This window comes from Saimiri boliviensis, chromosome 3, assembly GCF_048565385.1.
Source record: "Saimiri boliviensis isolate mSaiBol1 chromosome 3, mSaiBol1.pri, whole genome shotgun sequence".
Taxonomy (NCBI): Eukaryota; Metazoa; Chordata; class Mammalia; order Primates; family Cebidae; genus Saimiri; species Saimiri boliviensis.
This window is the reverse complement of record NC_133451.1, coordinates 107,860,702-107,876,733: the sequence shown is the minus strand read 5'-3', so window position 1 is coordinate 107,876,733 and position 16,032 is coordinate 107,860,702. Positions and strand designations below refer to the sequence as shown.

Below are 16,032 nucleotides of genomic sequence, written 5' to 3'. Positions count from 1 at the left end.
AAAGATGAGAAAGTGTTCTCTAGACAGGCAATGCAGGCAAACCGAAAAGTTAGTGTAAAGGAAGGCAAGATATGAAAACCTGAGATGTCTTAGAAAAATGCAGTTGGTTTGGTATATCTGGCACAGAGTGTAAGAGAGAGGCAGGAAGATCACGAAAGAATTAGAACGCCATACTATGAAGTTTAAATGTTACTATTAAGGAATAAGTAGCAACTGAAAGTGTGAAAATTTAGATTTGCATTGCTGATAATTGATTACACTGAACAATAAATTAGTGGGAGGCAAACTAAAAGTAAAGACTATGAAGAGATTATTATAAAAGCTCAGATAAGAAAGATATCAATAACATATTAGAATCACTCTTGGTTATCAGGGGAAATGGATGTGAGTAGAAGAGGAAAGATAACTACGACATTTCTGGTTTAGATGAATGGTTAGCTGATGTCACTGAGATGCCGACTTTGAATTTAAGGAGGAAGACTGGTCTGTGATTTAACATGCTTATGGCACCTCTATATGAAGAAATTCAGGAGGTTACTGGCTCTATAAATTGTGAACTGATAAGGGATATCTGAATGGAGCTAGGGCATGAAAAAATAATTATACAAGTTTTTCTCTCAATAATATCACAAAATATATCTGTACTAATTTTACTATAATGATCTTTAATGGACTACCCACATTCTTCAACTCATAAGAGAATTTTCTTATATCAAATGTACTTATAATTTAATCATGTTTTTTCTAAAAGTTTACCTTTTAAAACCTATGTGATATAAATAGCAAAACTTAAAAAATATAAATATAAATGAAATTATAGCATATGCTTTTCATGTATGAGGACTTAACATATGTATGAATTAAATATTAATTTTACCTGATATAATTCCAAATTAAAAAGAATTATTATTATTTTACCTGATAAATATAGATAGCCAGGGTCGCACAATACGCAAACCTGTCTCCACTGGCAGCACAGACATCCTTGTTCCATGGCTGACATCCAGCAGCCAGCAATCCCACTTGCCTTACCTGGGACATGTTTGCCTTGAAAAACAAATTTGAAGAAACATCAGTGATTTTTATTATTTTATAAACTTCCTCATTGTTTTATATCTGTCTTCCCCAACCCTTACCTTTATGTCCTGAAAAACATTTTACTAGTACTATTAATTTTAACTTTTCTTTTCAGAGAACAGCAGTTGAACTCCCTTAAATGTCTACAGACATCAAGGCCACTAATTTAAATTAGGAAAGTAGGAGACACGATAATGAAGGAGCGACAGCTGACATTTGGCTAAGGGCTGGGAAACGCATAAGCAGTGACAGGAACTACAGTGAAAAAGAAACTCCACAAGCTGTATTAATAGTTTCACTGAACAAGGCCACTTCATGTTGCAAGATTTATGGAACTTCCCAGGAAAAACAAATTATCCAGATTTTTATGTAAAATGTATCCATTTTTGAATACTGGTAATTCATTCAAGACATCACATTTAAATTCAAAACACTACGGGCCAACAATAGAAGGGTTGTGACCTGTGTCATGGAGCTTCAGGTTTTACATTGAATCTTAATCCTCGCAAAATCTATCTGAAGTGTATAAGATAGGTATACAAGCTAGGTTAACGATACTGCTCACTGTTAGGATGAGGTAAAAAGAAGCAGAAAACTATCTGAATAAAAATTGTTTATGTAGCAGGACAGAGGATGTTGGAATAAATCCCAGAGACGCAGACAATTTGTGTGGCAGAAGCAGTCCTGGGCTGAACTTTAAGTAAAGAAGGAAGTTGACGAAGCTTTGCACCACACAGAGAGTGTGAGTTGGAGTCAGGCATTAAACCTTAGGTCTCTATTTCTTGTATCTAAAACACAGCATCTGAACTACATTTTCTCTCAGATTCCATTCAGATCAAAAAATGCTATGAACCTATATGTAAACTCTAAATTCCTCTAAGGTGCTGTAGAACAGACAGTAAACGGTGAGGTTGTAAGTCTAGGATATTGAAAAATCATCAACAAGGCCATCTCATGTTGCAAGATTTATGGAACTTCCCAGAAAAAAACAAATTATCATAAGGAAATCATACTAAGGCAAAAAACACATCTGTACAGAGTATTAAACTGTATAGTTGTCTAATAAATGACATTCAAAAAGAAATTATTGACAAAAAAAAAACACTTTTTAAAGTTAGAACCCAAACCATTATTAGCTATGTTTTCCAACATGGTCTAAAATACTAGTCTAAAAATAAAGCAGGAGCTCCTAATGTGAGAGACAATCTTCCATTACACTACTAGAAAGTTACACCAGGCAAATTCAGTTTTTCACTATTGTCAATTTCATATCTGATTTTCGAATAAGGAAAAAATGTAAGTAGCGAATATAATCTTAAATATATTGGTTTGGAAAATTAAGTAGAAAACAGAGAGCTACAATAAATTTGGTTTTACGTGATTAATACATTGCATAGTCAATATGTAGTTTATGCTGCTCAATAGTTTGGCATAATGCTAACGTCAAAACTACAACATGTAAAATATCACACATACGAACCTACACACATAAATACATACACGTCTGGTCTACAGCTCAAGTCTTATAGGTGCTTGTTCAGTGTACACCCTGAACCTTCCAACTCTTAATCCAATTCTTTTAATGCTTAGCAATTAGTAAATTTTAAATAGTTGTGTTTTCTCCCATAGATCACTAACTCCTATTTATTTATAAAACTATACTCTTCATTTTATCTTTTCTATTTCATATTTCCACTTCTGAAAAGGATCTACTTTCTTCTCATCTCTTCTTCTCTTTCTTCTCCAATTCTTTCTGTCTTCATCTCATTAAATCCCCTTATCTGAGCAGAATTTGTGATAGATTTAGGGAAAAAAAATAAATAATTTGAAGTACAAGCTGGCATGAAAAAGAAACTGTGCTACCAATCTTTGAGTGCTTTTATGTATTCAGAAACTTTCCTCCTCCTCTAATGACACCTATGTTTTCTCAAACATTAGCATTCAGGGCAAATAAAAAAGACATACACTTCTTTTTTTACACTTAATAATGTTACAGAATTCTTCACTGAAAATATACATTATTTCAGCCACAATGTGAGTTACATTTACTTTTGGAGATTATGTGGGAATCTATTAAATTACTATTTATAACATTTGCATCTAAGTGAAAATGCCTTTTGATTTCTGTTTAACCAAATACTTAGTTTATATTTGGAAAAGAAACATAATTTTAAAAAATCTTTAAACGCTATTTTAAATGAAGTCATTTGGCCAAGCATCGTGGTTCATGCCTGTAATCTAAGCACTTTGGGGAGGCCAAATGGGTGGATCACTTGAACCCAGGAGTTCATGATGAGTCTGGACAACATAGGGAGATCCCATCTCTACAAAAAACAAAGGCTCATCACGCTGCACTAGTTGGTTTCGAACTCTTGGCCTCAAATGATCATCCCGCCTCAGCCTTCCAAAGTGCTGGGATCACAGATGTGAGCCACCATGATTGGCCAGTGTTTTTCTCTAGATGCACAAAATTTTTTATTTTCATGAAGTCCAATTTGTACATTTTTTCTTTTGATGCCTGTGACTTTGGTATCATATCCCAGAAATTGTTGTCGAATCCAATCTTGTGAAGCTTCTGCTCTCTGTCTTCTTCTAAAAGTTTTATAGATATTTGTCTTACATTTAGGGTCTTCGATCCATTTTATTTTTTTATGGTGTTAGGTAAGAGTCCAATTTCATTCTTTTGCACGTGGATATTTTGTTTTCCCAGCACCATATGTTAAGAAGACCGGCCTTTCTGCATTGAATGGTATTGCCACTCTTGTCAAATGATATTTGGCTACATATGCAAGGGGATAGTTCTGACGTCTCTATTCTCTTCCATTGGTCTATATAACAGTCTTTATGCTGGTAGGACATTGTTTTGATTACTGCAGTATCACAACAAATTTACAAATCAGGAAATGTAAGTCCTTTAGTTTTGTTATTCATGGTCTCTTGAGTTTCTCTATCAATTTTAGGATGGCTTTTAAAAAATTCTGCATTTGCCCATTTCATCTAGGTTATCTAGTTGGTGTACAACTGTTCCAACCACTGTCTTATAATGTTTTTAATTTCTTTATAATCTGTAAAGATGCTCCAACTTTTATTTGTGATTTTAATAATTTGAATCTTCTCTTTCTTAGCCTATGTACCTAGAGGTTTGAAAATTCTGTTGATCTTTTTCTCTACTGTTTTTCTATCATCTATTTCATTTATCTCTGCCTTGATATTATTACCTTCATTCTAGTTTTGGGTTTACTTTATTCTTCTGTTAGTTCCTTATGTTGTAAAAATAGGTTACTAATTTGAGACCTTATAAATGCTTTAATAAAAGCATTTATAGCTACAAATTTGCCCCTTGACATTGCTTCCACTCCATCTCATAAGTTTTGGTATGATGTGTTTTTGTTTTCACTCATCTCTAAGAATTTTCTAACTTTCCCTTGTGACTTCTTCATTCATGCATTGGTTGTTTGAGAGTTTGTTAATTTCCACAATTTTTTTGAATTTTTCAGTTTCCCTTCGTTATTAATTTCTAAATTTATCCCACTGTGTTCTGACAAGACATATTATATGAAAACTTTTAAAAAATCTATTGAGGCTTAATATTTAGCCAAACATATTGTCCTGGAAAACGTCCCATGTGCACTTGAGAAGAATGTGTATGCAGTTACTGAGTGGAGTGTTCTGTATGTCTGTTAGATCTAGTGGGATTATATGTTGAGTCCTCAGTTTCCTTACTTAACTTCTGTCTGATGTATTCATTATTGAGAACGGGGTATTGAATTATCCAACTATTATTGTAGAGCCATCTATCCCTTCAATTCAGTTAGTTTTTGCTTCATGTATTTTGATGTTTTTTTAGGTGCATAAATGATTATAATTGTTATATATTGCTGCATTGAATCTTTATTAATATGTAGTGTCTTTTGACTTTTCTGAACTTTCTGATTAAAAATCAGTTTTGTCTAATATTAATATAGGCATGCCTGCTTTCTTTTTGCTACTCCAAGGATGGAAAATTCTTTTCCATCCTTTTATTTCAATCTATTTGTGTCTTTGGATCTCAAGTGAATCAGCTGTATGCTGCATATAGATGGATCATTGTTTTAAGTAAATTCTGCCAATAATGTCTTTTGCTTGGAGAACTTAATCCATTTACATTGAAAGTGATTATTGATAAAGAAGGACTTACTTCTGTCATTTTGCTATTCATTTCAAATATGCTTCACAGCTTTTTTGTCCTCATTTCCTGCAATTCTTTTGTCTTTTGTGTTTAGCCAATTTTTGCAATTCCCTAAAGAAAAATGATGTTGAACATCTTTTCATATGCTCACTGGTCATGTATATAAGTTCTTTACTGAGGTATCTGTTCAGCTCTTTTTCCCATTTTAAAACCAGATTGTTCAATCTTCTAGTTATTGAGTTATATGAATTCTTTGTATATTTTGGAAAACAGATCTTTATCAGATGTAACTTTGCAAATATTTTCTCCCATTCTGTGGCTTGCCTTCTTATTCTGTGGATATTGTTAAAATTGAAGATTTTCATTTTAATGAAGTCCAGCTTATCAATGATTTCTTTCACAGAACATACCCTCTGTGTTGAATCTACAAACTGTGAGCCAAACCCACAGTCATCCAGGTTTTCTCTTATGTTTTCTTCTACAAGTTTTGTACTTTTGCATTTTACCTGTAGTCCTATGCTCCATTTTGGGTTAATGGGTTAATTTTTGTAAAACATATAAGGCCTGTGTCTGTATTCTTTTTTTAACATTGTATATCCAGTTATTCCAGCCTCATTTGTTGAAAAGACTATCTTTGCTTCACTGTATTGCCTTTGCTCCTTTATCAAATATCAGTTGAGTATATTTATATATTTATGTAGGTCTGTTTCTGAGCTCTCTATTCTGCTCCACTGATCTATTTGCCCATCCTTTTGCAGCTACCATGCTGTCTTTTTTACTGGAGTTACATATTAAGTCTTTAAGTTGGGTAGTGTTAGTTCTCCAACTTTGTTCTCCTTCAGTCTATTCCTGCATGTTTTCTACTTTTACCATTAAAGCTATTAGCAAGTTAACTGTAGATAATATCAACATTTCTGTCATATCTGACTCTGGTTCTGAGGCTTTATCTGTCTCTTAAAACTGTATTTTTTGCCTTTTTTTTATCTTGTGAATTTCCGTGAGGTGCATATGATGAACTGTACAAAAAGAAAGTGCTGTAAACAGGCCTTTAATAATGTAGTGGTTAAGATGTCGGGGCAGAGTGAGCATTCTACAATCCTATGATTAGGTCTCAGTCATGTGCCCATGACTAGTGCCTCTCAGTTCCCCCAGCCCTGCTTAGGTGAGACAGGATGGCTGCAGGCAGCTGATGTTGGGTATTTTCCTCCTCCCAGATAGGTTAGGCTGTTATAAAACCCTAGAATGTTACACTGTGGTTAAATAAGTTCTCCTGAGGGCAGGTCTTAAGAAAATAATGCCACAATCCTAAAATTCATATAGAACCAAACAAGAGCCCAAATAGTCAATGCAATCCAAAGCCAAAGGAATAAAGCTGGAGGCACTGCATTAGATGACTTCAAATTATATTACAAGACTATGGTAACCAAAACAGCATGGTATTGGTATAAAAAAATAGACATATAGATCAATGGAAGAAAATGGAATGGAAATCCTAGAAATAAGGCCACATACATACAGTGAACTGATCTTCAACAAAGTCAACAAGAACACAGAGTGGGGAAAGGACACCCTTTTCAATAAATAGTGATGGAAAAATTAGACATCCATATAGAGGAGACTAAAACTAGAACCTTATCTCTCACCATGTATAAAAAAATCAAGATGTATTAAAGAATTAAATGTAAGACCAGAAACTATAAAAATACTAGAAGAAAACCTAGGGGAAACTCTTATGAACATTGGTCTAGGCAAGAATGTATGACTATGATCTCAAAAGCATAGACAACAAAAACAAAAACAGACAAATGAGACTTAATTAAACTAAAGAGCTTCTGCACAATGAAAGAAATAATGAACAGATGGAATACACAACCCACAGAATGGAAGAAATATCTGCAAACTATTCATCCAACAGTGAATAATACCCAGCATATACAAAGAAACCAAACAACTCAACAACAACAAAAATACAAAAATTCCCTTTTAACAGTGGGCAAAGCAAAGGCATGAGTAGACATTTTTCAAAAGAAGACATACAATGGCCAAGAGGTATATGAAAAAATGCTCAACATCACTGATTATCAGAGAAATGCAAATTAAAACCACAATGAGATATAATCTTCCACCAGTCAGAATGTCTATTATTTAAAAGACAGAAATAATAGATTTCATTGAAGATGTGGTGAAAAGAGAATTCATACACTATTGGTGGGAATGTAAATGAATACAACTTCTACGGAAACCATTATGAAGATTTCACAAATAACTAAAATTGGAGCTATTATATGATCCAGTAATCCCAGTACTATGTATCTAGCTAAAGAAAAAAATTCTTAGAGCAAAAACATCCCTGCACTCATCTCATATGTTTATTACAGCACTATTTGCAATAGCAAAGCTATGGAATCAACTGTCTATCAACAGATGATTGGATAACAAAAATGTAGTATATATACACAGTGGAATCTATTGAGCCATTAAAATCATGTATTTTGCAGCAACATGAATGATTCTGGAGGTCATTATCTTAAGTGAAACAAGCCACACACAGAGAGTCACATATCACATGTTGTCACTCATAAGTGGCTAGTAAGAGAATGTGTACACATGGGCGTTAAAAGTGGAATTTTAGACAAGAGAGACTCCAAAGGGTGAGGGATTGGGAGCGGGTGGATGATGAGACACTACTGAATGGTACAATGTACACTATGCCGGTGGTGAATACCCTAAAGGCCTTTATTTGATCACTATCAATCTATACATGTAACAAAATTTTACTTGTACTTCATAATTTTATACAAATTATTTTAAAAGTTGGTTAAAAATTAAAAAAAATAAGTGTCTAGTGTAATTTAAGTGGTTTCTTTTCCCTTCCCCCTGCTTGCAGCAAGAGGATAGTCTTCTCTAACATTCACTGTGAGCATTAAGTTAGAGCTCTTGGAGGTAAAACTCACAAAAGGTTCCCCGCCACCCCCATTACTGGGTTCCCCTGAAGTTTTTAACTCTCAAACTTGACTATACTGTGCTTCCATCAATTCATCAGTAACAGTTCAGATTTTCATACTCTGGCAGTGATTCACAGGTTGGTTTCTGCTAACTGATTTCTGCTTTGGTAAGTTATGATTCTCTGTAACTGCATTTCTATCTCTATAATTTTGAGGGCAGTGATTTCCCTTGTGCCCTTACTTCTCGGGTGGAGTTGTTGATTTTTCAATGTGTTCAACCTTTTTACTGGTTAAAATGGAGTAGCAACTTCTAAGCTGCTTACATACTGAACTAGAAACTAGTAGTTTCTCTGCTAACTTATTTATTAAAAACAAAAATAAACTTCTAAATGTATACCAATATATTTTGACTTTCACTAAGAGTATATCTTGATTTATTATTTTTTAGTTCCCCAAATTAGATAACGCAAGCATTTCTATGTCGACATAAAATTTGGTGTCCTTTGTTCTTACACAGCTTTTAGAGGTCTTACAATCCAACAACTTAAATCCTCTTAAAATTCAGAGTAGTCGAAAAACTTTCTAAACCAGATATTAAAATAAATAGGACAAAATGACATAGCTATTTCAAAACAATATGTTTCTGAATAAAATGTTAAAAGTATATCATATATCACTGAATACATAAGTATCATTGCATTTAAAATCTGAATTATGTATTCAAGCAAATCCTGATATTTGAACTTCTACATTTTTTTAAAAGGACTAAAAAAGATATGTAATATTTATGCAGCCTTCATTAAAGTATATCTACAGTTGCCAAGGAGATGAAACAAAATGTCCAGGACCTTTTATTGTCTTTGTAGTCAGTGTGAATTGTTACTCAATTCATGATTCTGCATTACGAAAGACAGAAAATGGTCCAGTGAAGGTCCATTTCAAAATATATATATTTTATTTTAAATATAAATCCTACAAAATATGTCACATGTAAAGGTAAATAAACATATTTAATTATGACAGGTCATATATTTGGGAAAAATATTTTACAAAGCCTTTACTATCCTTACTTTAGAATGTTTCATTAATATATGAACCACTTAAGAATTTTCATGTCTATTTCAAAGATTTGTTCCTTCAGAATATACAATTTTTTTTTTGCTCAGAAACAACATACACACTTTGCCAATGAAGCAATAAACATTGTAGGTCACTGAATAATGCAGATTTATAATGGTTTCAGGAAGAATCCCTGGACATTGTGTCACCCCACACAGAATTGACAGCCTGGCAAATACAGCCCTTGCAATGATATTATTTTTATTTGTTTAACCGAAATTCTATTTTTGGTTTCAATCTCATACCATATGAAACACACATACACACAAAATAATCATACTAAATTTACTCTTAGGCTCAACAGGGAATAGATGGTGAAGATGCTTTTTGCAAAGTGAATAAAAATGTGATAAAAATATATCTACATTAGTTTAGCACAGGTAATAAAGCTCACTTTTGAATATGTAAGATTATTATGATATAAAATAATCAGAACAAAATTTAATATATAGGTAAGACAGTTATCTGCCAAAAACAAAATTATTAAACTAAATTAAAGTGAAGTTCAACTATATGTGTTGGTATAAACATAGTCCTATGCCATAAATACTATGTCAAAATACAAATGCCAACTTAGTGCTCTAAAGATCAAATTCACACTTCTGTGTGATTTTTCCAACATTACATTTCTAATTTTTTTTAACTCAAAAACACAACTTTTCTCTTCTTGTGGACATTTAAGAGAAACTTTAAAAATATGTTACGCTGAATACTGACTATATATACTATATATGCATATATAAATAACAAAAAATAATAACCTGAATTTTTTTCAATTCTGTATTTCCCCATTCACAATACAAACCAGGCACAGGTCCTAGGCTGAACTGTATATGGGGTAGATTTATTCTACCTCCTCTTTTTGTATAATCAGTGTAAGAACACAGTCTGTGGAAAGCACCAGGTGACCATAAGCTGGATTTTTGAAAGAAATTAAGGTCAGTAGTCATGTGCCAATTTTTTTCATTTAGAATAGGATCATTCATTTTCATCTACATATGTACAAGAGCTAGTCAATACTTAAGCCAGAAGAAGCGCAAACTCACAATAATATTTTAGGGTCAATCTATTTCTATATTTTAACAACAGCTACACTTTGAATGTGTTTCAAAAGCAAGCATTCATTTATAAAGGCTCATAGTGGTATAAAAGGCAAGAAGGGAAAGATTTTGAATTCTCATAATCTCCGTGAGCTGCTCCAAAGTCATTTAAAAGGAAATAAGTTTCATTAAAAAGTATTTTTCTTAAAATCTGTTCCCGTTCCCACATGTAATACAAATAAGGATACTGGCATTCTGGCATTTTGGGCGTGTGTGTGTGTGTGTCTGTGTGTGTGTGTGTGTGTGTGTGTCTGTGTGTGTTTGTAAGTGGGGTTTGGAGTATTAGTATTAAACTCATAAGCTGAAATATTTCCATCATTTATACCTGAAGTTGAAATTCAGGATGGAACTCTCAACTCCTTTTCTGAAGAATGCTTTAGGATTTACAATATGAATATTATTCTCCAGAGTTAGATATTTGCTGGCTCCAGAGAATTTTACCAGCTTTTTTCACAGCTTACAAAAAAAGTATCTGAAAAAAAAGGCCACAAGGCTTTACACTGTTGGTAATTTATAATGAAAAATAAGCAAAATACTGAGAAAATATCTGTAATTAATGTGCTTAGAATGGGAAGCTCAAGAAAAAGAAAGAAAAAGAAAGAACTGTATATCTTTGGCAGAATATGCCCTTGAACAACACTGGTGAAAAACCTAGTAAAACTGCACATCATCTGGCTTTTTTGTTCCACTTATTAATAAAATAAAAATACATAAATTATCTTTATTTAAGTAATCAAGAAATTTAAAAAGTGAAAACGATCAAAGATAAATCATATATTATTCTAAACCAAATCCACTTGACAAGGTACATTTTAAATAGTAATTTTTTCTACTACTGTAATAATAGGTTAGAATACTATTTTCAGGAAACTATGCAAATGTTGCCACACTAACAATGCAGTTTATTTTCAAACATAATTAACTGCCTAAAAATTTATCAGATGCAACATGGCACTCTTTTTCAGAATTTTTTTCATTTCCTTTTAAAATATTTTTAGAATAAATCGTATCAGTATACATTTATTTTCTGTTTCATTAAATGATTTTCTTTATGGGAAAGACTTGCTTGAAATTATTGCTATTTTCAAACATTAATCTCATTTTATAAAATGTTATTTTATATTTAAAGGCTAAGATAATTCAAAAACATTATTGGCCAGCTGTGGTTGCTCACACCTGTAATCCCAGCATTTTGGGAGGCTGAGGTGGGTGAATCACAAGGTCAGGAGTTCAAGACCAGTCTGGCCAACACGGTGAAACTCTAGAGGTCTCTACTAAAATTATAAAAAATTAGGTGGGCATAGTGGTGGGAGCCTGTAATCCCAGCTACTTGGGAGGCTGAGGCAGGAGAATCACTTGAACCTGGGAGGCAGAGGTTGCAGTGAGCTGAGATCACTCCACTGCACTCCACACCGGGTGCCAGAGTGAGACTCTGTCTCAAAAAACAAACAAACAAACAACAACAACAACAACAACAACAAAAAAAAAACACCATTATTAAGGACTCATCTGAAATTAGGATAGGTAAAATGCCCTTTCTTCAATATGTAATTATAATTACCCTTAGTATATTTTTACTTCTGCTTTAAAACTAGAAAATAAGTGTCTTATTCACTCTTAGAATTTGGCAATGTGAAAATGTCCACAGTATAAATGACATAGAAATATAACTGTATGAGAAGCAAGGCAGAAAAAAAATTGCAGGAAATTGTAATTACAAAGAAATATATCTTACTCTTTGTAGTCCTTCATACCAATCATCTTGCTCAAACCAATTTGAAATGTAAGCCATCCAAGCCATAGGGTGTTTCTACTTTAATCAAGGCAATTGGAAACTCAGCATCAGAATAGCCGGCACCTAAAGTAACAACAATGTGTTTCAACCAAACAAGATTTACCAAAATCTCCCTTGTGAAATGATGCTCAGTACAAAAGACTAGAACTGCACAAATATTTCAGCTGAAACATTTTTAAGGATTTACAAGTAATAGTATCTGTTAAAAGAATGAAATAAAAGTCTATATTCAAATAAGAAAAAAATCAATAATAATGTTGTTGGACAGTACCAGAGAATGCTGTATCAAATATTTTATTAACCTTTCTGTTTACATCCTTAAAAAACAATCTTAGATTTAACTTTTGTAAGAAATAGAGAAATAATTTCTAAAAGTTACCAAGTTAAAAATAAGGAATCCATAAAAATCGCAAAATAGGCTGCTGAAGATGAGATACATTTTCAACCTCAGGAACTGGAAGTAAAGCTAGAGAGAGAAAGCTTCTAAGTTAAAAGGTATACAATGACAAAGCCAATCCTATAATACTTGTGTTTGCTTCCAGCCCCATACTTGAGAGTTAAATAATTTTACATTTAATTGCTATCCACCTAACTGCATCAAAAGTTTAAAGACACCATTTAATATAGTGCTAATATGTTCAACAGAGTCAATCAAAATCACATGAATGTAATTTAATTTTAGTTTTACTCATTTTTAGAAGAGATTATTTACTAGCAACGATGACTAAGATATTTCTTGCTACACTGGAGAATATTTGGACTTCAAAATATCCTCTATAAAGTTTAGATGTTTAACCCAACATATGAAAGTTCTAAGCGGTCTCTTCTTCAGCAAAGACAAAATAAAGGAAAGAAGGACAAAGGGATGAAGGATGGACAGAAGGAAGTGAGGAAAGAAAGAAGGAAGAGAAGAGAAAAAGAGAAAATGAGTGAAATGACAGAGAATTAAGCAACAAAAGAAAAGAAGGAAAGAGGGGAGTGGAGGGGGAAGAGAGAATTACAGTTTTTGTAATTTGAATGTTTCATTCTTCAATACCCAAAAAGTAAGATAGCTTTTGTTCTGGCATGGAAAGATACACTTGCATGAAATATAATTATCACTGCAGCTAGTTGAGAACAGCTTTATCTCCATTGTGATTCCTTACTCTCTAGAAGTACGTTCAATAATACCTGAGTGAAGCCTCAAGTCAAAACGCTTGGGAATCGGTTCTTACACGTGCAAGAAGCTCCAGGATTGGCAAAATCTCTTGCTTCACTTGTTTACATTTCAACGACTTCCTTGAATCTGTTACCTTGGCTATCCACCCTGTACTTTTAGTTTCCAGAAAGCCCCTTGTTTTGCTGATCTGCTCAGATTTTTAATCGCCTGCCTTATCCTGTTCTCTGGATTTGTGCCCTCTCCATCGTTGTCTCTGTTGTCTATTGCTTATCATGTTTTGATTTGCAGTTCTTTAAGTCCTGCCCTCAGCTTTTTTACTCTACTTTGAACTTGTATCTAGTACTGGCCCGACAACACTACCAACCTCATCCCTGCTTCAGTTATTCCAGTGTGTCTCCCATAATACAACCTGCAGGCCATACCAAGCTCCTAAACTCCATTTGGAGCTATCTGCCGATCCAGATCTCTCAGCCCTTTACCTGATAAACCTAAGTATCTCTTTCAAGTAAGGTTTTGCTTTCTACCACCCCAAATATTCTTTCTCTTTCATTCTCCATTTCAATGACTGTCATTATACTCAAGAGAGTAACCTGAGATGAAAATATCAAGTTATCTTTGATTCTTCCATCAACCTTATCTCCTCCTACTACTACATTTGATCATCAAGTCTTATCCAATTACTTTGGGAAAAGCATCTTCAGAAGGCCCTTATCTTCATCACCAATGCCACTACTTTTAATGAAATCCTTCATTGTGTCTTGTACAAACTAATGCAATAATTTACTTACTGTTCTCTGCTTTCAATAATTCCCAAATACATGTTGCCCTTCTATGCTTTCAAGACTTTTTGCCTTGAAGCTTTTAAATGTTTTGCCCAGGCTGCCCCTTTCACCTTTTCCTGAGTGGTGAGCACTTGCAAGTTTTTCAGGATTGAAATTAGATATCTCTTTTAAAGACTTTCTCAAATCCTCCAAATCTCTTGTCTGTGCTCCTTCATATCTATATTTGTAGGTATTAGGTAGTGATTATTTTTGTAGATATAAATTGTGAGTTCCCCAAAGGACCAAACCTGAATCATCTTTGTATAGAAGATACAAAATGTGTGTTGAATGAACTGACAGATAGATATGCAGTGCTATGAAAGTTTGTCACCTAGTGGCAGTTCACATGAACTGAAGGCACATGTCTCAACTGAAACTTTAAGGAAATGTATCTAAATCTAAGTGAAATGGGATTACTATCTAATTCCTTGTAGGGAAGTAGCTAAACAAAATCACTTAAGAAATTGTTTTTGGTGGTTTTTTAAGAGTAAAATAAAACTTGAATTAGTAAAAGTACTTTGTAATCATGTCATCACCAAGAATGTCTTTATTATACTATATTACAAATCTAGTGTGAATAAAATACCTTATTTATAGAACATATAATAGTTATTTCTTGTGTCCTGATACTTTTCCATGAGCACTGTTTATCATATTTTCAAGGAATAATAAAAGCAGGATCTTTCACATTGTGTAATCTCAGATTAAATGTTATCTTGCATAAAAATATTTTTTTGTTGTACTCCAGGTATTTTGATTATATGAAAGTAGATGGGATCTGGTTCATTTAGTATAAGAATGGTAAATAGGTTTTAACTCTCACCCCTCCCTGGGGTGCAGAGTTGAAACCTTTAGCTGACCTCAAAGGGGAAGCATGTCATGATCACTCAGCCGTAACTGAGATAAAAAAAAGAAACTTTTGGGGAAATTTATTACATAACTTCACATCTCTCTATCTATGTCTATGGGTCTAATTACACTGATATTTCATTTAAATCACCCATTTGACTTACTTTAGTCAGAAAATTCTTACTACCTATTAAAATTAGTGATGAAGGAAATGACAAAAATCAAATATTATCTATCACTATATAAAATAAAATAAATAATAAAGTAGTTTTCACCGTCAGAAAACTTATTGCAGGCATTGAACAGCCAAGCACATAAACAGTTTGTGGTCTGGGTATTGGTCCTGATTTTTTTATACCCCTCTTTGCATTAATGTCTTCGCCATAGCTCATCACAGGCATCCTTTGCATCCCTGCCTGTTGTCTTTAAATTTGCCACGTAATTTGCTGTGCCCAATGATATGTGGGCAGAAGTCATGGTTTTCCAGTTCCAAGCCCTGAATGGATGGCTCATTTCCATTCACAACCTTATGCTTCTAACATCAACAAGAGAAGAACACTCCATAGCTACCCCACTGATCAAGAAGCATAGGAGACACATGCAACAGAGCGCCCCCAGACAAATCTCAGACCTCCAGTGAGAGGCAGAGTCACTTAGCACAGCAAAAGTTAAGTCAGTAAAACACCAGTGCAATCAGAGTCCTCCCTCTGCCTTGGCAGCAGATTGGTTCCAGGGCCCCACAGACATCAAAATCCTCGGATGCTCAAATCAGTTACATAAAAAGGCATAGTATTTGCAAATAACCTATGAGCTTCCTCCCATGTACTTGAAATCATCTCTAGATTACTTGTAATACCCAATACACTGTAAATTCTACATAAATAGTTGTTTTGTTATTTTTGTTTAAATTTTTAATTTTTATGAGTACACAGTAGGTGCATATATTTATGGGGTACATGTGATGCTTTGATTCAGGCATACAATGTATAATAATTGTAT

General features: G+C 33.5%; 1 protein-coding gene and 1 non-coding gene across 6 annotated transcripts in view; both read right to left on the bottom strand.

Annotated features, from left to right (window-relative positions):
* WDR17 (WD repeat domain 17) overlaps positions 1-16,032 on the bottom strand; it is a 116,524-nt gene that overhangs the window by 72,101 nt on the left and 28,391 nt on the right. For 3 of the 5 annotated variants that reach the window (XM_039468608.2, XM_039468609.2, XM_074396654.1), the window contains exons 2-3: positions 12,145-12,267; positions 919-1,047 (exon numbers count right to left, since the gene is read on the bottom strand). In XM_039468608.2, coding sequence (XP_039324542.1) covers positions 919-1,047; positions 12,145-12,210 — 195 coding nt within the window. In that variant the 5' untranslated portion in view covers positions 12,211-12,267. The remainder of the gene's footprint in view (positions 1-918; positions 1,048-12,144; positions 12,268-16,032) is intronic. The other 2 variants (XM_039468610.2, XM_074396655.1) reach the window with 1 other exon arrangement.
* Positions 10,088-10,219, bottom strand: LOC120363818 (small nucleolar RNA SNORA51). The gene has a single exon (XR_005579255.1). It is a non-coding gene; the product is annotated as a small nucleolar RNA SNORA51 (small nucleolar RNA).